Genomic DNA, 13,920 nt, shown 5'->3' with positions numbered 1-13,920 from the left:
GTATACTGTCCAGCAATATTAGTAACGGCAGCAGAGCAGGTGAGTGAAACCGTTTTTCCTTTGCCAACGTGTTTGTATTTTAAGTTAGTAGCCGGGTACTAAGTGGGATAATGTATGGTTAGCAGGTAGTTATGTGAGACAAAACCCTGACACGAATACCTTAAACATTAACCATTGATAAGATAATCAGGACAATTTCTTAAACACTTCCAGGGTGCTGGCATTTTCTGGACTTTCCCTTTACACATTTTGCATGCAGTGTGAAAGATGTCCCCAGCACACCCACGTCTTATGAACTCCCAAGAAATGTATCTGCTCAATGGGTGGATTTGGAGCTATGTGTTTTCACATGCAGTCTAACCATTCAACGTCTGGAAATTTTCAAAACCAATCCAATCCACTTTATTTATATAGCACATTTTAAAAACAACAAGGTTGCCAAAGTGCTGTACAACAAATACAAACAGTAGAAATTAATAATAGTACAATTTAAAATAAAGTAAATTAAAAGACAAACAGAGACCAAAATAAACTATCATGCTGTATTAAAAGCCAATGAGTAAAAATGAGTTTTAAGATGTGATTTTAAAGTATCCTGGGTGGGGGCCATTTTGACCTGGGTGGGTAGCTCATTCTACAGTTTAGAAGCTACCACTGAAAAAACCTTGGTCACCCCTCGTCTTATGTCGGCTTTTTGGCACGACGAGACGCATCTGATCAGCAGACCTCAGAGCTCTGGAGGGGGCGTAGATGTGTATGAGGTCAGAGATGTACTGAGGTGCCAGACCATGTAGTGACTTAAAAACAAACATTAAAATCTTAGAATTAATTCTAAAATGGACAGGGAGCTGAAAAGATAGCCCAGATTTAGGAAAGTATGATTGACAAAAATACATTTCAACAGAAAGCCTACTGACTTGCTTTTGTTTTCCCAGCTTTCAACCAACCACCTCTATGTAGTTAAGTTTTCATAGATGTTAAAAGTTTGTGAGTTACCACATGATCCCCACATTAATTAATGTAAAAGAGAACTTATATATCTGCTGTAGTGACATTCAGTTTGCACACAGAGAAGGTTGATACTACAACATACTGATCCTTTGATGTGTGAAAGCAGCAAAATGTTCATGTGATGTCTCACAGTTCATTTATTCAAACTAGGTCTGTGCCTGTGCGCTGACTCCAAAACAGCCTTTGTAGTCTCGTACTGATTCATGGGAAATCTTCAAGACAAGAAAAGAGAAATAACTCCCTCTAATAACAGGAACAAACGATATGCTGTATGTATTACTGTGACAGACAGCAGAAATATTTACTCTGATTTCATGCTTTGTCTCTGTATTATGCGTGGGTGTCCCCTGGGTGCTTCAGTTTTCAAACATGCAGGTTGTGTGAATGGGAAACTTGACATTGCCTGTGGGTGCTAATGTCTGTGTGTTAGTGGAATAGGGACTTGTTCAAAGCGCTTCAAAGCATTTTCTGCCAACACAAAGCTCTCCTGTGGCTCTCAATGAGACTAAGTGGATATGAAAAAGTATAATTCATTGATATAGTCATGCGGAAATCCTTTCTGGTTTAACAAAAGTAAACACAACTAGCCTGCTAAACAAAGAAACCTCATTGTTTATCAATTTAGATAGCATAGTGGAAAATCTAGAGCTGTTTAAGGCCTCACTGGTTAAAAAAAGATATGGTACCAAACCAACAACCACCTGCTGGACACTTTCTTCTTCTGACTATTTTCCCTTAACATTAACCATGACTGCTTCTAAATCTTGGCCCTGTACATGCACATTATCTCTGGACCCCTCCTTGCATACCTCTAGTGTTTCTCACATGAGGGGCTCTGTATACTCAGTCTTCCTATCCCACCCAGAACCCATGTTCCTCTTGGTTTAGCTGCTGCAATGGATATTGTGTTGCAGAGAGAAATGTGATACAGTGAGCCTTGGGCATATACTTTAAGGTGCACTGTTGTAAGTTTTTCTTTCCTTGGTGCCTTTGCATATACTTAATTTTGCTTTTGCAAACTTGATCATAAAAGATTTGGCAGCAAAATATCAGCAACCACTTAAAGCTTGTCTTTTATGATCTAGTTTCGACAAGTAAAAGCCAACTTGTCCACCTTACTTCCATAAAGTCTGTAGCCTATGAGTTGATGCTCTAATCCTTTGGCTAAGTTGTTTCCTATCACTAAATTTTGGAGTTCAATAAAATAATGTTGAACACCCTACTTGAGCTAAGTAGTCAAAATTTAGACTTTGTTTTAAATGATTATTCCAGACAAATAATCCACCATGAGCATTGCACCTCCCAGTATTTATTTAGTTACAGCGGCAAGTAAATTGTCCTTTTTAACAGGCAGAAACCTTGAGCAGAACCAGACTCATGTTAGACAGCCATCTGCCTTGACCGAGTTGGCGTTGGATAGAGGGATAGAGGAGATTAAGAGAGAGAGAGAGAGAGAGAGAGAGAGAGAGAGAGAGAGAGAGAGATGATAGCGGTGACAAAGATATAGCGGCTTGAGTCTGGAACGTCCACAGCAGCAGGTCATCTACGGCAGCGACTCAGAGGAACCCACGAGTCAAAGGAGCTCAGGGACTCCAGAAATGTCTATGGTTCGTCACTTTAATGGGACAGGGAGAGATAAAGTCAGTGATGGGGGTAGAGAGGGGCGAGAAAGGATCCCAGTGTGTCAGTGTGCGAGTTCCCCTGGCAGTCTAAGCCTATAGCAGCATAACTAAGAGCTGGTCCAAGCCTGAGCCAGCTCTAACTATGAGTCTTATCATAAAAGGAAAGTTTTAAGCATAATCTTAAAAGTATAGAAGGTGACTGCCTCCCGGACCCTGACTGGAAGATTATTCCAATTTAATGATTATTCCAGACAAAAAATATAGACATATTTGCACAAGAGTAGATAACTGCAGTCACTTTTAAAACTTTCTTCTTACATCTGTTCGGGTCACCGTCAACCGGTGTCGTTCTCCCTTCTGCGCATGTCATCAGCGGTTCATACTCATGAAACTGGAGGCAGAGAGAGAGAGAGAGAGAGAGAGAGAGAGAGAGAGAGAGAGAGAGAGAGAGAGAGAGAGAGTTATCAGGGGATCCATGGAGCGTGTCACAGTACAAGTGTTTTCTATGTCTTCTTGTCCACGATGCACTTTAGGATTGCAATAAGATGCGTGTGTGTTTCCAGATAATCAGTTTCTTCCTCTCAGTAAACTTTTACTGCCAGCCGCTCCGAGCTCAGGGTGAGTATGTCCGTCTCTGATTTTTAACTTCAGAACTGTAACTCTGTGAAACCTCAGTGCGCTCTGTCTCCTCTTTTACGCTTTGCGTAAGTCGGCAAAAATGACAGAACAGTGTACAGCTCACGCGTGGATGTCTCTGTGTTTGTCCGCTTCAGGTCTCTGGACTAACTTATTGATAAAGTGACAGCTGGCATCCTGTGGGCACGATAGATTTCGCTCTGATGTAGTGAGAACATGAAGCCAAACTCCATTAAAAAATCTTAAGATTTAACATCACGTTTCCTTTTAGTGGACGTAAACACCTTAGATGATATTTATTTGAACACCTTTTGAATCGTTTAAGTCCTTTGGTGTATTCGGTTAACAATACACCAATCAGTCAGCTCTGTTTTCAAATAAAAACTTAACATTTTAAGCAGTTTACATCGCTAGCTACCGCCCACCACGGAGTGTCTGATGGTAGGTGAGACAGGACTGTGGGAGAAACGGGAGAAAGAACAGTTGCAAAAGTTTTAATTTAATATTGCTTGTTAATGTATTGCACGCCGAATTAAAGTAGGCATCCTCCTTATGTATGAAATGTTTCATGTGTTTATTTCTAGTGTGCGCTTTTGTCGAAAACACAGAGACAACTTCTGAAGATCCTTTATTGGGGAAAATGTTAGCATGACGCTCTGCCAGTCTCTCGACGTATGGGGTTAACATCCTGTGTAGTGTAACAAATTGTCTGAATGAGCCTTTGAAGTTTTAAATATGGCGTAGTGAATATAAAACCCAATATGTATGTTCTCGCTTTGTTTTCTTTGGCTGTCGGAAAAGCTTCTGTTGTGTTGGACTGAGGTATTTTTCGGTTCAAAGTGTGACAAGCTGCCGAGGATAGGCAGGAAAGGGAGCTCATATAGCGGATTGGAGGGGAGAGTAACAGGGACCGTTACCTCTGCAGCAAACCTCGTTGAAAATGTAGCACTTTTCATGCTTCCTGTGCTTTTGGCAGATTCAAACTGTTTTTTAATTAATTTAAATACATTTTAAAAATGAACAACGTCCAATGTGTAATTCGGCACCAGTTTCGTACCCTAAAAGCACATTTACACATAAGATATGAGCAGAGCCGGCCCTAACCGACTTGGTGCCCTAGGCAAGATTTTAACTGGTGCCACTTGTATGATAACCAACTCAAACAATCACATCACATATACACCGAAAGAAAACTCACATACAGCTTTATGTTTTAATAAAATGATAATAACACTGATATTTAGAAGGAAATTATTATACAATTTCAAAATGCATAATGTAATAGTAGTAGAATGTATTGAGTCATTATTACTTTAAACATCAGTAATGTATTAAGTGATGACTGAAAGAGAAGAAGCAAAATGCTTATTTAAGCCTAGCCTACATTTTCTATCTAATTAAGCTAACAGCTTCCAAAGTGTAAGGAAAACAACAACAAAACAAAAACAGGTAAATCATGAACACTTGAAGACTTCAAAAACTGCTTTGCATACCTTTAACCAAAAGTGAATCAAAAGCTTTTAAATGTTTACTGACATTATTCCACAAAATCCAAAATTAAATTAGATAAAACAATATTGTTTTCCCTATTATCTTCAAATTTTCTTCCTCACTCATGTAGCGGCGCCCCTTATGGATGGCCGGCGCCCCTAGCATTTGCCTATACTGCCTATCCCACTGGCCGGTCCTGAATATGAGGCATTAGAGGGTAGGCATCCAGGTTTTGAGTATTTAATGAAGGTTTAGTCTGATATTGAGTGTTCACTACCTATCATTGGTGAGAAACAAAGGAAATAAGTGAATAAATGGTCTATTGAGAATATTTAGGTTGCTAAAAGACAGACCAAATTGTATGTGAATGGTGAGCTTGTTTTCAGCTGGTAATGAATTCACTGGGACTTGTGTCTGCGGCTTAAACAAACATTGAGGTGTGTGTTGGTGCTGTAGGACAACTGGTCTCAGAGTTGCTTTCACTTGTTAATTGTCTGAGTCAACATGGAGTTGCCACTTTGTACCATGTTGTTACATTCTTGAACCATTTGGCAAGGGTGTCCTCTCAAGAGACACTTTAGCTGCTGATACACTTCAATATCATTTTGTCATCGTCTTTAAACAAGTGTGTGAAGGGGCTTCACGGGTAGGGTTATAAATTGGTCTAACATGCTGGTGGGTCGGTCTTTGATGTTCAGTCCACATGGGTGCAGGATGTGGATTTGCTCTGGCTAAATATCACTTTGTACAGATTTTTTTTCTGACACATCTGCCAGGAACATGAAAGAAACAAAGCTCTTAGATCCTCATTTGGGGTGCACATTGTCTCCTAAAGGCTTGTGACAGTATTAAAGGTCTCAGAAAACACAAAAAGGTGTGATTAAATAGCACCATGTGGCAAAGTGATCATACAGTCGGTTGTGCCCTAAGGAACAAGAACACGGCTCCTTCTTCCACTTCCTCCCCAACTTACTTTGCGTTGGAATTCCATACATTTTTTTCCTCTGCTGAGTTTTTGCTAAGTTCTCCCCTTCATTTTCTTTCATGTTGCGATTTGGTTGTGGAGGCTAGCCGTGAGAGAATGCATCTGGAACCAATTTGACTCCTCAAAGCAGAAGGGGAAGAAGAGGGGAAGGAGGGAACTGAACGGCAGCCCTTTTCTCTCCATGTCCACTGCGAGCAGGCATGGGCCTGAGTCCCGCAAACCTAATTATAGTTTTGTGAACACAAGATTAAAGTGTAGTACACACAGTTGAATGTCTTGGCCACCCCTTGGTATAGTGATTGTTGAATTGACTGTGAAAATACAGTTTTTCCAACCAGCAAACCCCCTCCCTTTTTTTTGTTAAGTTAAATATACGACAAGAGAAATACACCCAGTGAAATTACAAAGAGATAGGGTCAGTGCTTTGGTTGACAACTCCTCATTATGGGCAAACGAGTTCTAGGTGGAGGGATTCAGGATCCAGGATATTCTAGTACAACAGGGAATTTGCTTTGACTGGGGCTGCTGACCCGCTGTGTTCCCTGGAGACGCCGAGTTCAAAGCGCTCTGCTATCGAAGGCAGCATCAGCAGTCTCATCATAGTTGAGGTTTACACTAGTAAACAGCACACGGCAGGCGTTTTCATTTCAGAGCAACAGGACAACACTCAGAGTGCATGGACCTGCAGAAACACTGACAAGGCTACGTCCTCATACCCAGGTGGAGTTATTAGACTGCTGCTAGGTTCTCTGCAGTTGTGTAACCAGCTTGTATTTAATAAAGTCAAGTTAATTGTTGCATATCTCCATACGCTTTGGGGTTACTGATAACACTTTGGAAAAGTCTGCAGCCTATCAGAACCTCTCTCAGTCTGGCTATGTTAGATTAGGTCCACATTAAAAGTCTTTTTTTCCACCACACAATATTAAGCTTTCCAAAACAGCCTCCAGTGCATGTAGTTCATGAGACTGGTGATTTGTGCTTCACTGTGTAGGGGGTAAAGACAGCTTATGAAGGACAGAATGATGACAGAGTGTCCGATGGGAGTCAGGGGCCTTGTGTCATTCAGGTTATAAAGACGTCCTTTGGCTTTAACTCTCTCAGGGAACCAGACTATTTGACAAACATAGCAGGTCTAGACTGTACTCTGTGTTATATTATTAACAAAGACCCAACATCAAGACAGTGTAAGATCCAGTACCATCTTACTGACAGGACTCAGTCTGATCTCATCTTAATCCACCATGAGCATTGCACCTCGCTGTATTTAGCAAGTTACAGCGGCAAGTAGAAACTTCCTTTTAACAGGTAGAAACCTCCAGCAGAACCAGACTCATGTTATACAGCCATCTGCCTTGACTGAGTTGGGATTGGAAAGACGGATAGAGGAGAATAAGAGAGAAAGAGATGAAAGTGATGAGATGGATAAAAGTAGTTGTAGCAGCTGGAGTCTGGAACGTTCACAGAAGCAGGAAGTCTACAGCAGTGACTCAGAGGAACCTACAAGACAAGGGAGTTCAGGGACTCCAGAAAGGTCTGTGGTTAGTCACTTTAATGGGACAAGAAGAGTTAAAGTAAGTAGGATCCAAGTGTGTCAGTGTGCCAGTTCCACTGGCAGTCTAAGCCTATAGCAGCATAACTAAGAGCTGGTCAAAGCCAGATCCAGCTCTAACTATAAGCCTTATCAAAAAGGAAAGTTTGAAGCCTTCTCTTAAAAGTAGAGAGGGTGTCTGCCTCCTTCACCCTGACTGGTAGATGATTCCAAAGGAGAAGTTCCTGGTAACTAATGGCTCTACCTCCCATATTACTTTTAGAGACTTTAGATACGACGAGCAGGCCTGCATGCTGGGAGCGTAGCTTTCTAGAGGGGTAATATGGTACGAGGAGCTCTTTAAAATATGAAGGTGTCTGACCATTAAGAACTTTGTAGATCAGAAGAAGGATTTTAAATACTATCCTAGATCTTCAGGGTCTGTTAGAATTAAAAACAGTTTCCTGGCAGACATAATTTTCAAAGAGAGACTGCATGAAATAAATGTGAACATAGTCACATCTTTTATTCCACCCACTGTAATGCAGGTTTAGTTTGAAAGCAAACATCAACGGAAAGCACACAAACTATGGCACTTACCCTCTCATCCACCACCAATCACCCCGTAGACCTTGGGTGAAATAGAAGCTCCGTGAGCTGCTAAATGCTCCGAAATCTTTAACAGCTGGTTTCTAACAACGCCTGTCTGTTTTTGGTGCTTAGCAGTTGATGCACTGTGGGTTTATGAGAGCACTTTCTCTTGCTGCTTCTATTTGCTTCTGCTAGCCAGGTTCAAAACTTTTAAGAGACGGTTATGGTTTATGCGGTGCACAAGAAGTGTCTGCTTTGTTTGCAGGGAGCAAGTTGTATGCGACAATTCTTTCAGTTTCAGGGTGGAGTGTCCAGGGTATACACGTCACAGATTTTTCACAGATGTTTTGGGAGTCAAGTGAACAAAACAAAGAGATCTTTCTTGATAGTTGTAGTATGTTATTTTGAAGACTAGCACAGCCACCTGCACTACAATGAGGAACATGGAGGAGCATCTTGTGAGGTTATACTTAATCAAGGGTTTCAAAATAACTACATCTTTTAGCACATCAACAGCAGATTGTTAGAAGAAGGATCAGGATTCTTAATAGATTGTGAAAGAAAGTGAGTCTATTCTGAAGAAGGGGAGACTAACAGGCAGCCTGTGCAAGCTTCTGCAACCGGTCTGTCCTTGCTCCCCTTCTGATATCCTTCTATATGTCATTTTACATAAAGAATAATCATAGCCTATACTCACGACTTCTTTACAAATAATTATAACTAATTTCTTGTAAAATTACAACTTCATTCTTTTAAGTTTACAACTTTATTCTTGTAAATTTACGACTTTATTCTTGAAATATCAAATTTTTCGTCCTTATGGTGATCCCAATTCTCCGTCGTAGAAAAGGCCTTGGAACCCAAAAAGCATAAATCAGAATAACTTTGTTGTCACTGCCAAGTACAGACTATAGCATACATGGAGGCGTAATATTGTGCCCCACAGGTCAGACATAAAAAATAATAAGTAAAAAAAACCAGCAAATAAGACAGAACAAGACATTACAGCACAATAGAGAGCTTATAAGAGCTAAAAAAAAATGTGCAGGTGTAGAAACAAACTTACTAACAGCGAGTTAGATTTCCAAGATAGGATAAGTTGCACGTTCAAATTATTTACTTAAAACATGCTGTTCTAACATCTAGTTATGTCATATAACTGATCTGAAAATGTTGTCTTGTGTAATATCACTATATTCAAGTTTGAACAAATCTGGAATGACTTGTATTTAAAATGATGGTTGTGAAGTTTTATTAAAATGTTAATTAAACAAAACTGACTTTGATACTGAAAGTTAAATAAAAATGCTAACTGCTAGTGTAGGGGCCCTAAATGCGAGAGCTTGCTCTATTTTGGACTCTGCGTCTATCATGCAAAGGCCAACACTATCAAAAAGGTTTGAAAGTCATCAGTGTCAAAGGTCAAATTTTTACCCAATTAAATCCAAGCGGCAACCTCCAGCTGGGAGGATTGAAGCCAATGCAGAGGTGTTAAAAACTGCAGTTCATTGAGTGTCCACTTGAGGCTGGCTCTGGAAGTAACGGAAACCACATACACACAAATGGAAAAGAGACGATCTTTACAGAAGAAAAATAACCATGTTTACAGTCTGGTACAAAAAAACATTTTAGTCTGAATAGCTCATTTCTTTATCGGCACACACTGTACGGGGTCGAATTCTTTCAAAACGCAGCAGTTTCGAAGATTTTTATTTTAAGAGTTTTCCACAATAAGAGGCACAGCTGACTTGACTGACAGGCGGGAACACTGTAGCTGTTGGCGAAAAAGGCCGCCTCTTTACCTCACACTAGCTCGACAGAAGTTAGGTTGTGTTTAGTATTTCCAATATGGCTCCTACCGACGATAGGCTTCAAAAAAGCGCTTCAGAAACAGATGGCTGACGTCAGGGATACTAAATCCATTTATTACACAGTCTATGATTAAATTCTGATGTTTCCAGCCTGTCATGTTTACTGACACATTTGGTACCATCAGTACATTTTCACAGCATATTTTTCTTTTACTTATTTTTTTAATGTAGGATCTAACAGGAAGTCTTCAACAACTTAAAGACTGTTTTGGTTACTGAAACAGTAAAGGGAAGTAATGTCTGATTTTTCCCCCTAAAGCTATCTTTGGTTTTCTATTTAAGTTCAATGTTCCAGCATAATTACTCCCCCACTCATTCCCTTAACCCCCTCTTTCACTGTCTTTATCATATTATGTATACTGTGTTCGGTATATCTATCTCAACATTCTCTTCCATAAATTTGTTTTTTAGAAAAACGATTTCCCAGAAGCACTTTTGGTAAGAATGCAATTAAGCTGAAAGCCGTATCTGTTGGCTTGGACGTGATAGAAGGAAGAGCCCCCCCCCAAAAAAATCCCAAGGAGATACTGATTGTTGGTTTTGTCGGAGACATGTGAATTAAAGATAACAGGAAGTAAAAAAGATCCTGTTTCTTGTGTTTTCAAATTATTACATTCCAAATTTAGGTTGTTGTTTGTGCTATACCGCACTTCCCATGACATCAAAAGACGTCTTTTTTTTGGAGGTTATTGAAAGGTTATAGTTTGGAGGCCGTGTGATGTGTTTTAGACTCTTTTGTATTGTTTTATATATTTATATGTGTACTGCAGAAACACAACAGTTCCCTGCTGTCAATCACTCATCAGCTTCCCTGGATCAGTTTGGATCAGGTTCCTGTTTGGGAGAAAAGAACACTACTGGAGAGAGAGGAGTCAGGGAGTTAGCCCACATACATGTACCCAACCAGTCTGAGGGATGTAGAACTGCTTCCTTGTAGCTGTTTTTTGTTTTACCTTTTCTCCATTCGATCATGTCTTTAGACCACTGAATCAAACTGGTTGATGATTGAAATATAGTTGAAAATGGATGGGGCTTTTAAACCATGATGATACAAGGACTCCATGGCCGATTGGCAGGTCACTCATAGTTCATCTCTTGTTAAAAACCCTACAGAGGCCTTTTCATTGGCTAACCCTGTGTGGGTTTTCACCTTTAAACCTTTTCCGTGTCTGAGTATGGGTGAGAGAACAAAGAGTTAAAAAGAGATACATTACGAGCTCTTACTGATGCTAAAAGTTCTCTAAAGGACGTGCTTTGGTTTTTCATTTCTTCTCTTGAGCCAGAGGTCAGTGCCCAAACTTTGCCAAAGTTATAGGCAGTCACAGTTTGGCGGTTTTAAGTCTCAACCTGGTTTTAGGTTATATTAAGGCTAGGCTCTAAACAAGGTGAGTTATAAGTAAGGTATAATGTACAGTGAGCAGGAAGTTATGCAAATTCGAATTCTGACAGATTACATCTCGGGGGTCCTTCTCACATTTTGCTATTCTCATTCAGATAACGACCTCCTCACAATACAGTATCCTGCTTATTACTTGCCTACCAACTGAAAAAAAAAACAGCTGAATAAAATTTTAATGAACTTAATTAATTACTGTTGTTATGGAGTTTTGAACAATTAGAATCAAGTATTTATTACAGCTGGGGGATTAGGTAATAATTTGTTTGGTGATACACCCAAGTTGCGAAGACCAAAACTGGATGGGTAGCCCACCAAACCTGTGCAAATGAGCTAAAGAGACTTTGTCTTATTCATAAGCAGAGGGATAAATGCTCCATAAACTGCACTGCTGACCAAATCATGTCGCAACACATGCATTTAAATGACCCATTATGCATTTTTCTGGAGGAAAAAACACTTTTTCTGCAAACGAGCCTCATTGCATTTGACAACTGATTCACAGATGATACTGCTAACATTTAGCATTATAGCGTTGACAGATAAATGGACAAATCTGTGTATTGAGTCTCATAAATAAACAATATAATTTAAATAAACATTTTTTATACTATATCTGTCATTAATTTACCCCACAATAAAATGGTACCTCATCGTGTATGTAGTTCTGATTTAGTCCCAGCAGAATTAGAGTGTGCAGGCAGCTCTGCGCAGCAGCGCGTGGAGATGCCCCCAGCTCATCTCAGTCACAATAACACGCAAAACTGGACTTAAAACTAAACTAGACCTTGAGATGGAGCAGGTAGGGAAGGCAATTGATGTGCAATCCTTGGTGCTGTATAGCAGTGTATAGTTTCTTGGCGCAACCCAGTCTTTCTCTGTCTCCCCTTTTTTGCCACACTCTACTATTCTAAGTGACCATATGTGCCTCATTATGTCATTTCCTATTACACACACAGGACTGAGGAGGTCAGGTTTGCATTTTCCTTTGATTTTGCTAATTGAATATGAAATGAGTGGGCAGGACCAACCCTGTCATCTAGAGGTGTGTGTGTGTGTGTGTGTGTGTGTGTGTGTGTGTGTGTGTGTGTGTGTGTGTGTGTGTGTGCGTGTGTGTGTGTGTGTGTGTGACTTTAGCTCTTCCTCTGATAGGATACAGGTGTTCTGGAGGTTTTTCTGGATTTGTGGTTGGTGTGTGACTTTAAGTTACCTAGCACACACCTGGTTGGCATTACTGGACTGGTTTCTTCAGCACCTCACAAAGCCATAAAATACATAACCATAAATTAAATATGGCATAGAGGCCAAAGTGAGAGGGTCTTGTTTCCTTTCCTTCTTGGAAATTGGCATTGGATTGGTTGGAGAGTTTTGGCTGAATTATCAAACTAAGGATTGGCCATTGGTTACTGTGTCATATGTGATAACAATACACACATTCACACTGATATTAACAGATCCGTTGGGGCCTATAAAAGTCCAATTTTCACCAAGTCCATCACAGCAGAGTATATAAACAGAGCAGGACATAAGCTGGCCGTGCTCCTCTCCCTGATTCAAATCTCTATCACAGATGTTAAGCCTGTCAGGTGGGCAGTGTAAGTTATGTATCAAGAGCAAGTAAATGTTCCATTGAACACTGTGAGGAGAGTACCTTCACTGTCAGTGTCACCAGATACCACCAAACATCACAGCCGAATCATCTTCTTACATCTTAGTTTTTGAGATAGGCCCAGAAATATCTAGATCACTAAAAGGCCTCAAAAGTGCTTGATTTTTCATAATCCAGTTCCCTGTTCTCTGTCAAACATGCCCAGATGATCCCTTAATGCGCAGCTCCTCATGGCGAATCTCACTTAATCAATTCACAGGAAGTGACCTTTGACCCCCATCCACCAAACTCTCCCCCCATGGAGTCGACAGCGACTCTGAGGAATGCAGGAAGGAGAGTAGGAGCTCTGTGTTATGTGTGACTCCCCACATACTAACATGCATGTCACTGTTCATTCTGTTTGTTCTATAAATGAATGCTTACTGTTTATTTACCTTCAAATTTAGTTTAAAGCTTAACACTGAATCATGATCACACCTAAATGCACTCATGCAATCACACTAAACATACACTTATACTTGACTAAGAAAGCATAGCATTCAACATGTGTTTAAGATGTACCATTGTTTTTCTTCCACTTCCACTTTTTCCTTTTTTTTATTTTATTTTATGAGTTACAAGTTACAAACCCAGGATGGGAATAACCCACTTTGGTCCCCAGAGACAAATAATATGCTTTAAGGCCATTATTGACTTCCTTTCCCTTCCTGAGTTAATATCCTGCTACAGCTTAACATCCATTTAGTGTACTCATGCTACATATGATATGTGCTGCTTTAAGATGCAACAGATACCTAACAGGTCAACCAATCATATTTGTATAGCGCCAAATCACAACAAACAAAGACCCAACATCAAGACAGGGTAGCACTCAGTCCTCTCTCATCTTAATCCACCATTTATAGAGCACTTTGCAGCATGTAGCAAATTACAGTGGCAAGAAAAAAAATCTCCTTTTAACAGGCAGAAACCTCGAGCAGAACCAGACTCGTGTTCGACAGCCATCTGCCTTGACCGAGTTGGGGTTGGAAAGAGGGATACAGGAGATGAAAAGAGAGAGAGATAGTGGTGGGACGGATTGTAATAGTTGTAGCCGCTGGCCTGTCCATAGCAGTTGAAGTCTGGCACGTCCACAGCAGCGGGCTGTCAATGGCAGCGACTCAGAGGAACATACGAG

At 40.3% G+C, this 13,920-nt stretch overlaps 1 protein-coding gene across 1 annotated transcript in view; it reads left to right on the top strand.

Moving 5' to 3' along the window:
• The first annotated feature begins 3,068 nt into the window (after positions 1–3,068).
• reck (reversion-inducing-cysteine-rich protein with kazal motifs) overlaps positions 3,069–13,920 on the top strand; it is a 100,174-nt gene continuing 89,322 nt past the window's right edge. Inside the window, exon 1 of the mRNA XM_034705797.1 lies at positions 3,069–3,251. Within this exon, the coding sequence (XP_034561688.1) occupies positions 3,179–3,251 (73 nt within the window). The 5' untranslated portion in view covers positions 3,069–3,178. The remainder of the gene's footprint in view (positions 3,252–13,920) is intronic.

This window comes from Notolabrus celidotus, chromosome 17 (assembly GCF_009762535.1).
Source record: "Notolabrus celidotus isolate fNotCel1 chromosome 17, fNotCel1.pri, whole genome shotgun sequence".
NCBI classification, from domain to species: Eukaryota; Metazoa; Chordata; class Actinopteri; order Labriformes; family Labridae; genus Notolabrus; species Notolabrus celidotus.
This window is presented reverse-complemented; position numbering and strand designations above follow the sequence as displayed.